Source organism: Leptosomus discolor, chromosome 4 (assembly GCF_034619465.1).
Source record: "Leptosomus discolor isolate bLepDis1 chromosome 4, bLepDis1.hap2, whole genome shotgun sequence".
Classification (NCBI taxonomy): domain Eukaryota; kingdom Metazoa; phylum Chordata; class Aves; order Leptosomiformes; family Leptosomidae; genus Leptosomus; species Leptosomus discolor.
The window spans coordinates 19,099,493-19,115,801 of NC_141394.1; the positions used below are offsets into that span (position 1 = coordinate 19,099,493).

Below are 16,309 nucleotides of genomic sequence, written 5' to 3' on the forward strand. Positions count from 1 at the left end.
GGATGTGTGGCAGAATGCAACTGAAATGAAAGCAGTAAGGAAAATTCACGTGAATTATCACAGATGAGTCCCAAGCTGCCACCTAGCTACTGTAGCTTCCCTGACTAAATGTTTGAAGACCTTAAGACTTAGCTTTATACTGAAGTCGTATGATTGCATTCTCTATGACTCATGCTGTTACTAATAAATCTCTGGGCATTTCAGGGTGGGACCTCAAGAAGCCAAGCAACCAGCTGACTGTCCACGTAAGCATTCCTCTGGTCTTTTTTTAAAACTTAACTGATAGCATTGAGTGCCTATGTCCACACGGGAACAAAATCAGAACAAAATGACATTGTGTTACACCTATCTCAGGTCAGAATGAGCACACTGGCACACTCTTGATACTTTCGAGGATTACAGCAACTCCCAAACCAAAACGAGAGTTGCCATCCATGCAAACACTTATTCTAAGGATAAAGAGAACGACATAAGCTCTTTCACCAATTTTCCTAGTGCCCTCTCCATAAGGCACGCAAACTGGATAATCAGCACAGCAGGGTGTATGGCTGAAATGTGTATGCTGAAGAATTTTACACTTCCCTTCCCTAAAACCAGTAACTTCTAAATTTCTAACCGAGCTGACTGATTTTTCCCAGCTCTCTTATTCAGTTGAACTTCAGAACTAGATTACTCCTCCTGAGAATACACACCTGGAAGTTTTCAACACTACTGCAAGAACAGGTCCAGCACCATTTTAGTCCCAGAAAACAAAACTTTCTTCTGAATTTTTTTCAAAATTTCACATCTGTTTGATTTTTCAAAAGCAAATTATCCATTGCTGCCACTCTACAGTACCCCCATTGTGTGCCATCTCAGAAAGTCTTTCTTGCAAATTGATTAGGCCAGATTTAATACTATTATTTATTTTACACTTGGATGTTGAGCTTGCAAGTTGCTGTGTCTGCTCTTTTCTACCTTTTGCTTTCAGAGCCTGACTGACATTACTGCTCTTTGTCTTAGACCTGTATAGGCAGCCAATAACAGTTTTGCATCAGAGTAGCCATGCAGGACACGTCTTGTTGAAAACCTGTTTTATATTAAAGCTTCTTTATGAGTTTCTGTACACTCAAAGGCCTGCAGAAAATCCTGTTGGAAGTATGTCACACACACTCCAGGTAATATGTACCTTATGAGTAAGTTGTAATAGGCAGAGAGAAAGGGTTGTAGTCCTTACAGGTTAAAAATTAGGTACGTGTTCCTGATATGAATTAGAGAAACACATTGAATTTAGGAATAGCAGGGCTGCCTATAAGCAAAAATCCATCAGGCCTAGGCCAACCACAGCCAGATGTAAATGCCAAGGAAAGAGTATGCTGATACCTCCCTGACATATCATCCAATCTCCAGCAAAGGAGAATGCATAAAAGCTGTCATATTTGGGGCTAGTGTTTTCAAGTAGACTTTTTTCCCTGCTGTTTATCAGCATAGAGAAGTATTTGCTTTTTAATGGATTTTTTTAGAATTCATGTAGCAGTTTCTTGTACGTTTTTTTTTTTTTCATCTTACATTTCAAATTTTGACAGGCGGTGTTAAATACCAAACTTAAAATGTGATGGCTAGTAATTTAAAAGTGCAAAATGTTACATTAGTGAGGCCTCTTCATAATGTAATTTTCTAAAGCGTACTGCTTTTACAAGCATGTATAACCTAAGGGAACAAATCTTTCATTTTTTAGATCAGATTGAGTTTTCTAAAAGTCAGACTGTTACTACCTTGAGTAAACATACATACTATTTTCAGATATTACAACGAAACAATTGCTGGTATTTCCTCTTTTCCCAAAAAACAAATATTTAATTTCTTTGTGGTTTAAATCTATTTATTTTTGTTTCAATTCACCAGGCACTGTGAGAACATTTTCATCGTTTGCAATAGCTATTTCAAAACTGAGAAACCTAGTTGAAAAAGAGAAAATGTTCTTCTCTCTTAGTTTCAAATTATGAATAAAGAAATGCATTGAAGGGCTATCATTTACTAATTCTACTTTCAAAATTACTTTTGGCACCAAGCCAGGCACATATAGAATTCTTCAGAGCACATAGCAAATTGGCATCCCATACCCAAACTTGTTGTCAGCAGAAGGGATGATAAATACCACTTTATTCTATTGGTTTCAGGAAGAGTGGGGCATTTATATTACTCAAATACCTAGCATGTTTTTTCCAAAGGTTCTTCCCTGTCCTTCAGAAAATCTGAGGGATATTGTGCAAAAAGAATAACCTATTACTTTGAGAATGCTCCTTTTTTCTTCTGTATCAGAAATAGTTTCGCTACTTGTATTTAACTCATACAAGACAAGATTCAAATGTTCTTTGAGCATGTTACTTCCATTCCCATTTCTTTGGAATGAAGACTAACAAAAATTGCAAGCAAATTACAAAACAAACTAGTAAGTAAAAAAGTCATCATTCACAATCTTATAGGATAAAAACATTGTAAACATTGTAACAGTTCAGAATCTGAGTGTTTAACTTAAATAATTGCTTAAGAAATGTTGCATGTTATGGTGTTTTTCTGGTTAGAAATACTAAGTAGATGTCTGGAGTGAACGTTTCTTTCATTTGCAAAAATTTTTATTATGTGAACTAGTGAAAATTACCCTTTCTTTAGAAAATAATTGAAGTATAAAAAGAAATTAAAATTAAGATCCATGATTTAAGTGAAGGGGGGTTTGTTTACTGATATTTAAGTCAGGACAAAAGACGTGTCTTAAATCGCTCTGAGATAAATAATTCTGTCCCAGTTCTTGGATACTATCATACTTTTGATATAGTACGAGCACTGAGCTGTTAGGAACGGTACTAGCAAAAACCTTCAGATCCTAGAAAGCAGAGAGGATCACTACTAGCCCTCCATCTTGTTGAATCATGTTACTGTTGAAAAGTCACTTTTACTAAGTGTAATACAGAGCTTGAGTTGGCCTTCTCAACATTTATACATCACTTCATTTTCAGCACTGTACCAGGCTCAGAGTGGTTGTCAAATTAACTGTTAGTTTCTTGTTAAAAATTGTCACGTATGCACAGCACAGAAATTTGCATTATTGTCAAGTCATTCATCTTTAGCTGGATGAAAACTACTAGAAAACTACTTTGACCTCACTATGACCCAAGTATCTTGAAATCGCACACAGTTTAAAATGAGACCTGAAATATTCATGTGTCATTTAAATTATGCAAAATAATCTACAGGCATCCTTAAAATCTTATGAATCTGAGAGATATTTTCAGCTACATGAGGGCAAGAGATGAGTGGGAAATTTGTCCTTCAAAAAAAAAAAAAAAGAAAAAGACAGAAAAAAGAAGGAATTGTTTCAAAAGTACAAAGTACAATATAAGAAAAGTTTCACAAAGACTCCCTTGGAAAAAAAAGAAATCTCATAGATGCTTATAGAGTGAGTGTATCAGTAGTGTACATGCTCTAGACATTTCTGTTGTACCACCATACATTTATAATATGTTCAGGTACTGTTAGATGACCCCTAACCAAGATAACAGATGTTAGTAGCATACAGTTTTTTGAGTACAATGCACAAGTCACGTGTTTTTGAGTATGGAATAATAGAAGAGAGAGAGTAGGAAAGCCAGTAAAACTGCCTGGGTTATAGGTACCCAGCTGCTGAAGACTCTTTTCTCAAAGCTCAAGATAAATTTAAATGCTAGAAAGGAGAGCTAAACTTTGTGTTCTGATCAGCTAAGAGAATGCAAAAGGTAACAGCAGGTACCTGTAAGAGAATTTTCAGTTGGGCTAATGCCCATGTTGAATTCAGAGCCAGTGCATCAAAATGCTTCACTACGGTTTCCCTATATTCTCTCTAGCTCCCAGTTCCTTGCTTCTACCTGGTAAGGAAGTTAAAGCAAACAGATTGTTTTTAAACTGCTGGCTGCTACAGGGAGAAATGATGGCATCAGCCAAGGAATGCATATAGAATCAGTGTCTGTAGTGATGGCCCAACTGTGTTATCCTACCAAAACATTTTTGACTAATAAAGGTAGGTGTCCATTCAGTTACAGAATAAATGTGGTAGAAATTACATTCACACCAGAACATGGGGTAGGTTCAGCCTATGAATATCACCTTCTGACTCCTGGTGCTATTTGCACATTTCCCAGCACCACTGAAGTCATGGTGCTGGACAAAACCTCTAGAAGGTCCGCTTCATCCTCAAACCAGTAATCATAAGTGTTCTATACTAAACTACATCATAATAACCTACAGAGACAACATAGATTTTGAAAATGAAACAAAAATCATGTAAATACAGCAACTTGGCATATGTTTTCCTTCAAAAATAACAGGTTCCTCTACTGATCCAAGGTATCTTGTCCCACAGCTGAGCTATGAGGCATCATACACAAAGCTCACTATTGAAAATAGTCTTCAATTCTCCTCTTTCTCCCTCTGGTCTTTGTCAGCTCCAGCTTGCACATCATTCTTCCCCCAACACATATGCATACACTGTGTTTCTGGCTAGAGGAATAAGCCAATCCCCCTTGTAAATCAGGATTGCGAGGGCAGACGCTTGTCACATCTCTCTTGTCATTCAGGAGTACTAGGTCTCAAACACTTCATCACATCCTGAAAAAAAATTACACTGAAAAATTCCAGCCTTTGTGAAAGGGTGGTGTATTCCTGAGATAAAAGTTGTCAATGAAAATGTCTCCCAAAATAAGGCCAAATTTGATATCTTCATCATATTTTCTTCAAGTTTTACCATACAAATTTAATAAGGGTGTGCTCTGAAACACTTTCGTTTCAACTTTTACAGAAAATGAATGCTAGACTGACTCATTAAAGACTTTTTTTTAATCTCAGAGTTAACCTACACAGTGTCTTCGTAAAAGTATATGTCTCTTACTCTGAAATAGACTCTTTGCATATGATATTGTTACCTCTTATATATTTGAATTCTATTTTTAGAAAGGGTGAATGCAATAACATTTTAACTACGTAATTTAGCAGAAGTAGATCTTCGATTCATGCACCAGTCAAAGTAGAATAGCTTAATGCATTCCTTTAATAATCTAAAGCCTTGCAGTTTTTATAGAGCTGTGAGATCTGTTTAGATGTTTTCTAGCACTGTTTTGGGTCCAGTATAAATTTTCTTCAATGATCATATTCTGGCCTGACAGCAGCATACTCTGTATCAGAATCTCAGTAGTATATGAATGGTTTTGGGGATTTTGGGGGAAAAAAAGGATTTGCCTGTTCCTCCTAACCATTTCTGATGTGATGTGGCAGATGTACATTTTTCTAAATTTCCTACCTGCTTTTAATTGTCCTCCGTGGGTCTGCAGGAGCTAAGCAGAATTGAACAAAGCCAAGCACAGGAGGTAAAAATCAGTGGAAAAAAATACTGAGAAGCTTCAGCAGTTTTCTCAAAGCTGCGTTTGTTTACTTTAATCGTGATGATCTCCTAATGGTATGAATTTCTCAATTCGTAGTATATTTATATTCCTTTCGGTTTACGATTGCAGGGGTTACTGATTAACATTCAGTCAGAGGATAAGCTCAGTTAAAGGATACTGATTGAGTCATTTCCAAATTGTGATTAAAATTTCACCAACAAAATTTCACTAATACACAGCCAACTCTGTGTGTCTGATTTTTTTTCTTTTTTAAAGGGGAGTAAATAATAGCAATTAATTTCAATAATTTTGTGTGCTACTTAGTTACTTGACTATCAGTGTGATTATTATCAGAAAAAGATAATAGCCTTGCTGAAACAGACTGATCATATCTGCCTCTGTTTGAACTCATTTTTCAGGAAAAAAAAAAAAAAAAAAGTCGAGATACCGCTTGCATTTTTGAAAGACTGAAGTTTTTTTGAGCACTCATACTTTGTCTTAATGCTATATAACCTTTTGTCTAATAGTAGCAACTGAAAACATCCGTTAAGATGGAACCTAGCATGCTATACTCTAAACTATGTAAACCTGTAATTAAGGTTAATGTTTTCCAAAATAGATTACAAAATACCTCAGCAAGTCAAACAAAATGCAAAAAGGAAGTAGTTGTTATGTCATTTTTATTGCTGGAGAGCTGAGACACAATAATATTTCTTTAATGGCCCCTGGTCACACATGGAATTTGTGGAGATTTCAAAAAGTCAGCTGAATTCTGCTGAATGCCAGTGTAGATTTGCAGGTGAAGCATCCTGCTCCTTAGAAATTACATCATTAGTTTCTCCTCTGGTCTCACACAGTGGAATTGTTCTTGAGAGATTGGCTACAAAACCTCTTTGCGTCTGAAATCTTGGTGACACTTAGGCCAAGTTTCAATGATCTTGAGACACTGCATTGGTTTATTATGCAGTATCATGATACTAATGCCACAGACTAGAAGAGGCTTCTGGGAGTCAAATTACTAGTTCCAAGACAAAAGAAAATGCTGAACCCTTGATCTCTCTCTTTTTTTTTTTTTTTTTTTTAGAGCTCTTTGCCTAGTACCTAATGCTTCTAGAGAAGATTCTTCAACATTCTTAGGGAGATATTTGTCTTATAACACATACGCCAGCTTCATATCACAGCTTGATCTCTTGTAGTAACAGCATGTGGACTCTTGCTTCTTAAGAATGGCAAAGGATATGAAAAAGAAGATGAAAAACTTTCAAGTACACCTAATCATTGCCTATTGCCAGCATATTAATAAGAACCTCTGAAAGAGGAGCTGTTGGGCAGAATAGGTAAGTAATATTGTCACTGAATTTGGATTATTCCTGACCTTGCTACTGCCTGAATCAATTGTTTTCTACTGGATAAAAATTTAGTCCCACTTTATTTGGTGTTTTGAGGATTTTTTTTGTAAAAGACTGGTAGACAAAATGGCCAAACTCAAACTTTCACGACCCAGAGAATTCTTTTCTCCTGCTTCCTTCTTTGTCCACCATTGCTGCAGACATCTCCTGTAATTTCCAGACCCTGTGGGTTATTTCATGTGTTACTCCCAGGTGCAGTGAGTGTCATCTGAAGAGCAGAACAGAGGAAAAAAACATCTGTTGGGGCTCACTAAATACGAGGAAGATAATATAGTATTTGCTGATATGAAAGATAGCATTTGAGGCCGACAAACAGGCTATCCTGTGTGGTAGGATCATCTCTTGACTAAGGAGGGGACATAATATTGAAAGCTGAGAAAAAGAGTCACAGGATATCTACAATGGAAAAAAATCTCACATCCCAAATCTTCATGTTTGAAAAAAGAATGGTAGCTGGGAAGCAAAAGCACAAATTATTTCTAATTATTAAGTAATTGTATTAAGTGAAGTGAAAGGCACATTCTGCTATAAAGCAAATAAAAGCAGGAAGAAATGACCTGAATCTAAAATGCCATAGCATACTTCTCAAATTATGATGGCAAATTTATCTGCAAATTAACAGCAGATGAGATAAGCAGCATTGTGGGTGATTAACAAGATTCAGGATCTCAATTTTGACGTATTATTTGGTCATCTCTCCTTTGCATTAGTATTATGATGCAAAATGAAATTCACATTATTTATTACAGAGAATTTTAAAATCAGACCTCCTTAGAAGCACAGAGAGTTGTATTTTGGAAGGAGGTCTGTGAGGTCTTTTCCTCCCTCCCCATCCCCAGACCCAGGGTATCTGTTAGAAACCACTGGGGTTTTGTGATTGTAGTCAGTACAACAAAATCCCATATTCCCTCCAAAAGGACTTAATGAATCACCTGTTTGGAGCTGATGTGAAACTTCTAGATTGTATTTAGGGAAGGAGCTTTGCTTTCTTCACAAAAATTAAGTGCTAATGCACTTCCACTTGAAGCTGCTTTCATTTGAAAGCAGGTTGCCATGCTGACATTTTCCTCTCTTTACTCCAGAAAAAAAGCTGTGAATGAACTTTTTCTGGAGCAATTTCATTCAAGAGAACATTATCTTGGTTCAGAAAACTACCAGTGAACACTGGGAAAGAACAGTGATTCACAACAAGGCTGTGCTGGATCAAACGCCAAGGCTGTAGATGAGTAGACTACATCAGTTAAATGGATACTGAAATCTTGGTTTACAAAATCTTTCAGTGCATGCGTGACAGATGTTTTTGCACACTTTGGATTGCCAAGCTACACATCAGGACCATTAGGACTCCTGTCTGCACAGCCCTTCAGATCTTACTGTCCATCTGCATAATATTCCAAGGCTCAAGCACTTACTACACCCCACTAGCCTGCCCCTGATCCAGTCGCCAAACAAAATGGATAGGAGGGAGTATCTCAAGAAGTTGTAGAATGACCAAAATGTTTTCTGCTGGGAGGTAGAAAAGGAGATCACAGTGGTTAATGATGAGGCTAATTAGTAATATATAAACCATGTCTGCCTCAAGTGCCTGAAAAACTTTCCCTATTTGACACCGTAACAGCAAAAACAAGGGAGGGGACTTCTGCAGTGACTGGGAAGCAGAACTGCTGAGACTTCTGTTGTTCATGCAATTTAATCCCTCCTGCCAGCTGAGCACAGCATCAAAGTAGTCTGCAAGGAAGTTAGAAGCTGAAGGATTTTATGCAGCTGTTCTTTTAAAAAACACATTAGGTTGCTGCTTTAAGCGTTTGTCAAATATAAATGTTTTTTACCAGAGGAAAAAAAAACCAAACAAACAAAAAAAACAACTAACATTGACAATGCAACCCTTATGCCATGAAGTTCGGCATATAAGAATAAATATTTCAAACTTCACTGAATGTGACGATGCATACGTAGTGGGCATGCCTGCAAGTACTGAGGCCATAGGTTTGAGTTAGTCTATGTTATGATAAACATAGTATTTCTGTCTGCTGTCCTTGACATATGCACGGCAAGGCAAGCAGCAGAAAAAGAGGTGGGATCGTCAGTGATTCATCATCTTGCAGTCCAAGTCGGGGAGAAACACATGGTTGTTCTCAGCATATCATTAATGTTAGTCTGTAGGGCTTTTCTGGACCGGAGTTTTAATTGGAATATTCTCCAGCAGGACCAACCATTTCTGCAGTTACTGCAGCAGCTCTTTCTGGATGTTCCTGTATTTCTCAGTACTGTCTTCTGACAATTTTCTATGCCTCTGCCTTTTTTCATAGCGGCTTTTCTCTTCTTTTTGTTGTCTGATCCCTCTTCAAGATATGATAATTGAATTGATCTTACTCTACAGGCATGGATGGTGAGCAAAGCAGGTAAGAAAAGGAATATTACTTTATATAGAGATTTGTCTGTTATTCTGAAATGGAAAATGGTCCTCTCTATGGGAGAGGCTTTGTTTGTTATCCTCACTTAGGAACTAGGGAAGAGAATATTTTAATATTACATCTATTTCTCCTTGACAACAATGATGAAAGTTGTATTTTTCATTAGGTTTGGAATGTCTGTTCCATGGTTTTCCCCTTTGTTCCCACCACCACCTGGAAAGCCTGGAGAGAGAACATATCTTCATTCAGCTTTGTAAAAAAGGCCTGATTCAGGCTTAGACTGTTGAGTTGGCCAAAGGAGTGTAGATGTGGGAGCAAGATTAGAACAAGGCAAGTCTGCAGCCTACCCTGATACTGAAGGAAAGCTGTAACTTAGAGGCATGTCTCCAGCAGACCACTTTTTCAGAAAGGAAATAGAGCAACACTCCCCTGGATTGCTTTTGGTTTTTTGGGGAGTTTTTCACCTATCTTCCGTGTTATAGCCTAACTATCTCACTTCCCCAGATGATATAATTAGAAACTTGTTATGCAGTAGTTCATAGAAATGCCCACTGAAGTTGGACCCTAATTTCCACGCTCACCTCTAATTTCTTTCTTTTTAGGACTTTGATAAATTTTAACTCTTATAGTGAAGAGTTTTATGGTTGGTGTTTGTCTTAAAAATAACTTTGAGGGAGAATAAGGGGAATGAATATGCCTGGAGCTTTTTTGGAAATTTTCATTTGCCCAACAACCATGGTAGGCTTACAGTACAGTAGAATAAGTCTGGTTTACAACTGGATAGATGGTTATAACAAAACACTGCATATGAAACTTCATTCAAACTTGCGTATGAAATAGCTAACAAAAACACTGAAATTTTATTCCAGTTGTAGATCTAATGTTGATTGTGTTTGAAAAAAAAATTTTAGAAGGTGCTTAATGATGGAAAGGGAGACAGGAGATAATAGTGGAAACTGAAAAGGATGCACTCTCAATCACATTGTGTTGTCCTGCACAGAACTGCATATCCTGAATACCAGAAGTCAAGGGTTGTGCGCAGTGTGTTTTATTCCTTCAGAAGATAGATAGGCCTAACACTTACTTTAAATTGGCAGAGTTTCATTGACTCAACTGAGTAAGAAACAGCCATTTTAGCACCTTTCAGAGAAAAAAAAAAAAAAAAAAGAATTAACAACCAAGATTGGAGCTGATTTATTTCATTTCATGAGTGAGTGAGTAAATGAATTATATGTACTGGTGGCATTTCAGTGATCTTTTTAACAGTAAATTTTGATATAATTAGAATGCGAAGAAAATATGAAGATAAATTAAATGCATGTGCAACTGCAAACACACCTGACAATACATTTTAGTGAAATGACTAAACCACTTCCTTTTCTCTGAAAGACACAGAAAATTTTAAATATTAAATTTTTCTCAGATCCCCTGATGTAAGTGAAGGAGGGAATCCTCTAATCACAGCTTTTGAACTTTCAAAATCAGCTGGAGAACCTTACATTGCGAATAATGAATCAGCTAACATGTAATTTAATCTAAACTTGTAGTTTCAAACCATATGGTTAACTACTGTAGAAACTTTTAAGAGAATGAAGAATTCTGCTTGTACTAATACCTGTTACAATCAGTGGAGCAAGACTGGGTGAAATGTACATCTCCCCCCTTTATTTACTTTGTTCTCGTTTTTATGTTGATGTAACTGTTTATATTAAAGATTAATGTCAAGAATAAACTCTTTTTCAGCAACCTCCTTAACAACCACCTTCTACAACACCACTTAAAAGCATCACACAGCCCACAGGCTAGCACTGGACAGGAGCTAGTTCGGTGCATGCAGAAGTGCCCTTGGGTACACTAAGGATAAGTAATTATTTTTAAGGCTGTAGATTAGTATCTTCTTTGACTGCTTCCCCATCAAGTTCCCAAGGACCAGCTGCTCTATTCTAACTTTTTGTTTATGGCATCTTTTCTTCTGGCATATAGAGATAACTCATAGCAAAGCTGAGCCAACAGACAGAAATTCAGTTACTCAAAGTAACATTTTGGTAATGGAAGGTTGATCTGATTTCTGGAAAACAGAATGGGAACCTTGGTCCCTAAATTTCTGGTAGTGTTGTAACTACCTGTCTGTTCTGCAGTGAGTGATACCTTTTTCAGCTGATCTCTGGAAACTGTTCTGAAACTTCTAACATTATCAGAATAGTCTTAGTTAACTGTTGTGCAGTAGTTGCTAAGAGAGTATTTTATATAAATAATCTCTGTTAAAAAATAAGGAAGAAGACAGCTCAACTGAAAAAAGCATTGTCCTGTTCAAACCTTTCTTGATCGCTAAAGATTTAAAGTAAAAAAATCTTTACAAAACTATTACAGAGTGCATAGTAATATATTCTCAGTGGATGAAATCCACTCAGCTTTTTTCTTCATAGTAGACTATTCTACCATGACTTACTATTTTCAACTTATCTGCAATCTTTTTTTTTTTTCTTTTAACAAGCACAACACAGGTGATAATGGCTGTATGTTACATCTGGTTTTGGATACTGAGTCCTATTGGAAAGAATGTTGTCTTTTTGTTTGTACCTTCATAGCTACATCATTCACTGTGTATAAATATGTGAAATAGCATAAAATTATTAATTTAAGAGATGATGAAGTAACAGATAGCATAAATGCCAGATGAATAGACATGCACATACCTTTAAAAAGGGTAGTAAGTTGTATTTTAAAATGTTCACTGGCTTCAGAAGCAAACAGAATTCCTTCCAGAAGACATGAGACTTCTCTTAAGTTATCATGAAGGATGGAGTAGATTACATAGGTAAGATATAACAGAGGCAACATTACTAATGCAAAAGGGCAAAATAAGGTTGCTTACTGAGATAGTCATACAGTCCTGTGTCTGCATCTTGCTACATGAGTAATGGCTTTTTATATTCTTTAGGAGCAGTAGGGGGAAAACTAAAGTCAAAACAACACTGGCTGTATTTGTTTTTTAAATGCTCAGCATAAATAGAAACTTATTTTCCGGTGAGGCATTTGATTTTTTTACAGGCTTGGGAGAGTAAATAACCTTGACTTGTGCGTGCTAGAGGCAATCATTATGGAAGAATTAGCATGCAGTAACTTGTAACTGCTCAAGGCAGTGGCTCGTGACCTGCTCTGCATTATCATATATCGTATCGTAAGCACCATCTGAGAAGTGCCAGGGTCTGGGTTTTTATGTGAGAATATGGACAGGAGTCTGAAAATGTAGGTACAAAGGCTCAGGGGGTTACAGTCTGGCATGGAGAGATGGAATATGATGCAGAAGATGGTAGAAGTGTAGACCAGAAAGAAGGAGGTGTAGAAGTGGGAGCACGATAACAAAGTGTAATTTTGAAAGGCCTGTGACAAGTAGGTCCACACAGTAGTCTATCACAGTACTAGCAGACACCTGAAGCCAGCCAAAAAGCAGAAGATACTATGATCTCCTAAGAGTGATCTTTTATCTTTTGCCCCAGTCTCCCAACAGAATACAAATAGCAGAATGGTAAAGAATTAGATAAAAACAAGAAATAAACTTTATAACAAGTGACTCATTACGTGAGAAAGATTTGGGTATGTGACTTAGCTATGCTATATTCTTCACCTGTCCCATAAACTGCTGCTGTCTGCTCTAATCCTACCAACTTTCCATAGTCTGCATTGGTGAGGTTTGAGTTCCAAATTTTTCTGCATTATCAGGAGGGCTATATTTTTCCTGCTTTTAATAAAAGCTACGATTCTGACATAATCATTCTGGCACTTTGCATGAAGTCATATGAAGCTATTGGGTAATCAATGATTTACTCAGTTTTGAGCTGATTAATTGTTTCTGTGACTTCTGCAGAAAACCAATTGGTAAGCCAGTGGAAAATATAAGCTATAGTTTCAAGCATGAGCAATTACAAGTTAAGAATTGAAGAAGCTAGAGCAGATTTGATCAAAATTTGTTGTAAAAAAAATACACCCTGTCCTAAGCAACAACTTCACTGCCATAACTGGCATGAAGACCGTTCAAGCAATTCCTGTCTGGCTTTTTCCCCCTACCTGCATATTTAGGCAGATTGCCTTTGCATAGAGACCTACCCATTCACAGTGCAGCACGTTGGCAGGGAAGGCTGGGTGGGAAGGGGCTGTGGAGGCATCGTGGAGGTGCCATGGCGCAGGGCTATATGCACAGTACCTGCCTTGGAGCCCCACTGCAGCCCTTGCATGGGTGAGGGCCCGCAGCTGGGGTGCTCTGTGTAACTCTATGGCAAGGTGCTACGCAGGCAGGTCTCTGCTCTGCTTGTTGCCATGGGACAATCAAGTGTTTGAAAGCGGGAGAATCCCACCTCAGGCTGCCAGGTCCCCCAGCAATAGGCCCCACTGATCAGGAAAGGAGTCAACCTGGAGGAAGGGAAGGACTGGCCTGCACACACAGAGCTGCGTGCAAGCCTGGGGGCTACTGAGTGCCATATGTTAATGGCCTTCGGGTCATAATGAGGTCACTTGGCCACACTGCATACTGGAAATGTAGCTGATACAGAATCATCTAGAATCATCTTGATGACACAAAACTGGGAGGAGTGGCTGACACACCAGAAGGCTGTGCTGATATTCAGAGAGACCTAGACAGGCTGGAGAGCTGGGCAGGGAGAAATTTAATGAAATATAACAAAGGCAAGTGTAGAGTCTTGCATCTGGGAAAGAACAACCCCATGTACCCATATAGGTTGGGGAATGAGCTGTTAGAGAGTAGCGTAGGGGAAAGGGACCTGGGGGTCCTGGTGGACAGCAGGATGACCGTGAGCCAGCAATGTGCCCTTGTGGCCAAGAAGGCCAATGGCATCCTGGAGTGTATTAGAAGGGGTGTGGTCAGTAGGTCGAGAGAGGTTCTCCTCCCCCTCTACTCTGACCTGGTGAGACCCCATCTGGAACAGTGTGTCCAGTTCTGGGCCCCTCATTTCAGGAAGCACAGGGAACTGCTGGAAAGAGTCCAGCGCAGAGCCACAAAGATGATTAAGGGGGTGGAACATCTCCCTCATGATGAAAGGCTGAGGGAGCTGGGTCTCTTTAGCTTGGAGAAGAGGAGACTGAGGAGTGACCTCATTAATGTTTGTAAATACGTAAAGGGCAAGTGTCAGGAGGATGGAGCTTGGCTCTTCTCAGTGATGCCCAATGACAGGACAAGGCGCAACGGATGCAAGCTGGAGCATAGGAGGTTCCACATTAAGATAAGGAAAAACATTTTCACTGTGAGGGTGACAGAGCACTGGAACAGGCTGCCCAGAGAGGTCATGGAGTCTCCTTCTCTGGAGGCATTCAAAAGCCGCCTGAACGCATTCCTGTATGATCTACTCTAGGTGATCCTGCTCTGGCAGGGGGATTGGACTTGATGATCTTTCAAGGTCCCTTCCGACCCCTAACATTCTGTGATTCTGTGATAGAAGAGTGTTGGGGAACTCTGGAGAGTGCTACAGAAGCTGGGCACTTGCAAGGATTCTCCTCTTCTATTATACATCCTTTTGAGGGTCAGGAGTTATGGCCTTGCATGTTGCAAAAGGTCAGCTAGACATAGGCATTAAGTCTAAGCAAGAGACAAAGCCTACTAGAACTTGCTGTGCCACGAATAAACTGTGAAAACTACAAGCGTGGAAAAATCCAGACATATTTACTATGTAATTCTGGTACAAGTGAACAACAAAAAGTAGAAAAACCAAAGCAGAAAATTATATCCTAATATTAACATAATAGGGGAAATGTTTCTATACCTTAAACTTTCTGTATTACCTAGTTTTCTTGTTGGACTGTAAAATAACATTTAAAGTTTTGCTGAAATTTCCTAAAACATCATGTTTTTTAAGTGACACTTACATGACTCTCCAGCCTGCTCAGTGCTCCAGCAGGGTTCCATGTTGGCCATGCCACCCTTAACATCCTGCCTGCTGGAACATTACTCAGAACAGAAGCACAAGATCTGGATAGGAAAGTACATTGTAGGACCTAGACATGGAAAAAAATAGTATATATAATGTTGCAATACAGTTCTGGGTGGCCCATCTGTTAAGAGCATTCAAAGCAGGAAGTTGCTGAAATTTCACAAGTAACTTTTGCAAGTCTTGTTTAAATCTTCTAAGTTAATGGAAAACACAAGGCACAGACTTTTTAAAAAGATTATTTTTTTATCTAGATAATAGCGACCCATCTTTGAATGCTGCAATATAAGGGAAGTTCCTCCTGGAAAATGTATATTGTCATCAAAGGATAATTTTTTGTGACTTCTGATAACAATCTTGCAAGAGTTAGGGTTGGAGAAACAAGCAAATTTTTGTTCCAACAACGAGTTTTGTATTCATAGCAAGACCTTGAAGAGACATAGCAGAAAATGATGAAGACAGGAGAGTTTATTTGGACATTAATATTAGTATTTTTTGTAGAATGACTCCCAATGCAATCTGCAAGAAAATAAGTTTGTGAAGGAGGCTGCCTGCAGAAGTTGTCGAAGTGCCATCCTCAGACGTATTAAAAAACCAACCAAGCCTGAAGCAACCTACCTAAATGTTGAAGTTAGCCCTACTTTAAGTGAGAGGCTGGAAGAGGTGACCTGTAGATGCCACTTCCAATATAATTATTCGATTAAATTAGGCCTTGAATTAAAAAATATGATGGAGGAGGGAGGCAGAAAAATGCAAACATGCACAGATTGCATAAGCATCATTTTCTCAGAAAATTAAATTAAACCACTGATGATGGTTCCACTGGGAACAGAGTCCTATTTCTATATATGTAAAGGGGCTACTGCCTACAGTTTTATTAGGGCCTTTTGTAGCTGGATCTCAAACAGTAAGACAGTTTCAGTCGCTTTTAGTTTGGTCAAGCTGAAATCATTAGAGCTGAAATTTCCTGCACTGAATTACTTACTCTGGCTAGTGATTTGCTTTTCATTTCCAGCAACAGTAGTTCAGTCATTTCCAAAAACAAATTAGCAGAAATATGTATTTCTTTCATATAAAGAAAAAGTTTATAACCATTCAATTAAAGTTGTGCTTTTTAGTAATGTGTTCAAGTTTGGCAGCCTAGAAAACCTTCACAA

General features: G+C 38.2%; 1 protein-coding gene across 1 annotated transcript in view; it reads right to left on the reverse strand.

The window, feature by feature from the left end:
* The window catches only part of IL15 (interleukin 15), a 31,009-nt gene extending 15,856 nt beyond the window's left edge, over positions 1–15,153 (reverse strand). The window contains exon 1 of the mRNA XM_086464788.1: positions 15,091–15,153. Within this exon, the coding sequence (XP_086320914.1) occupies positions 15,091–15,153 (63 nt within the window). The remainder of the gene's footprint in view (positions 1–15,090) is intronic.
* Between the last annotated feature and the right edge of the window lie 1,156 nt (positions 15,154–16,309).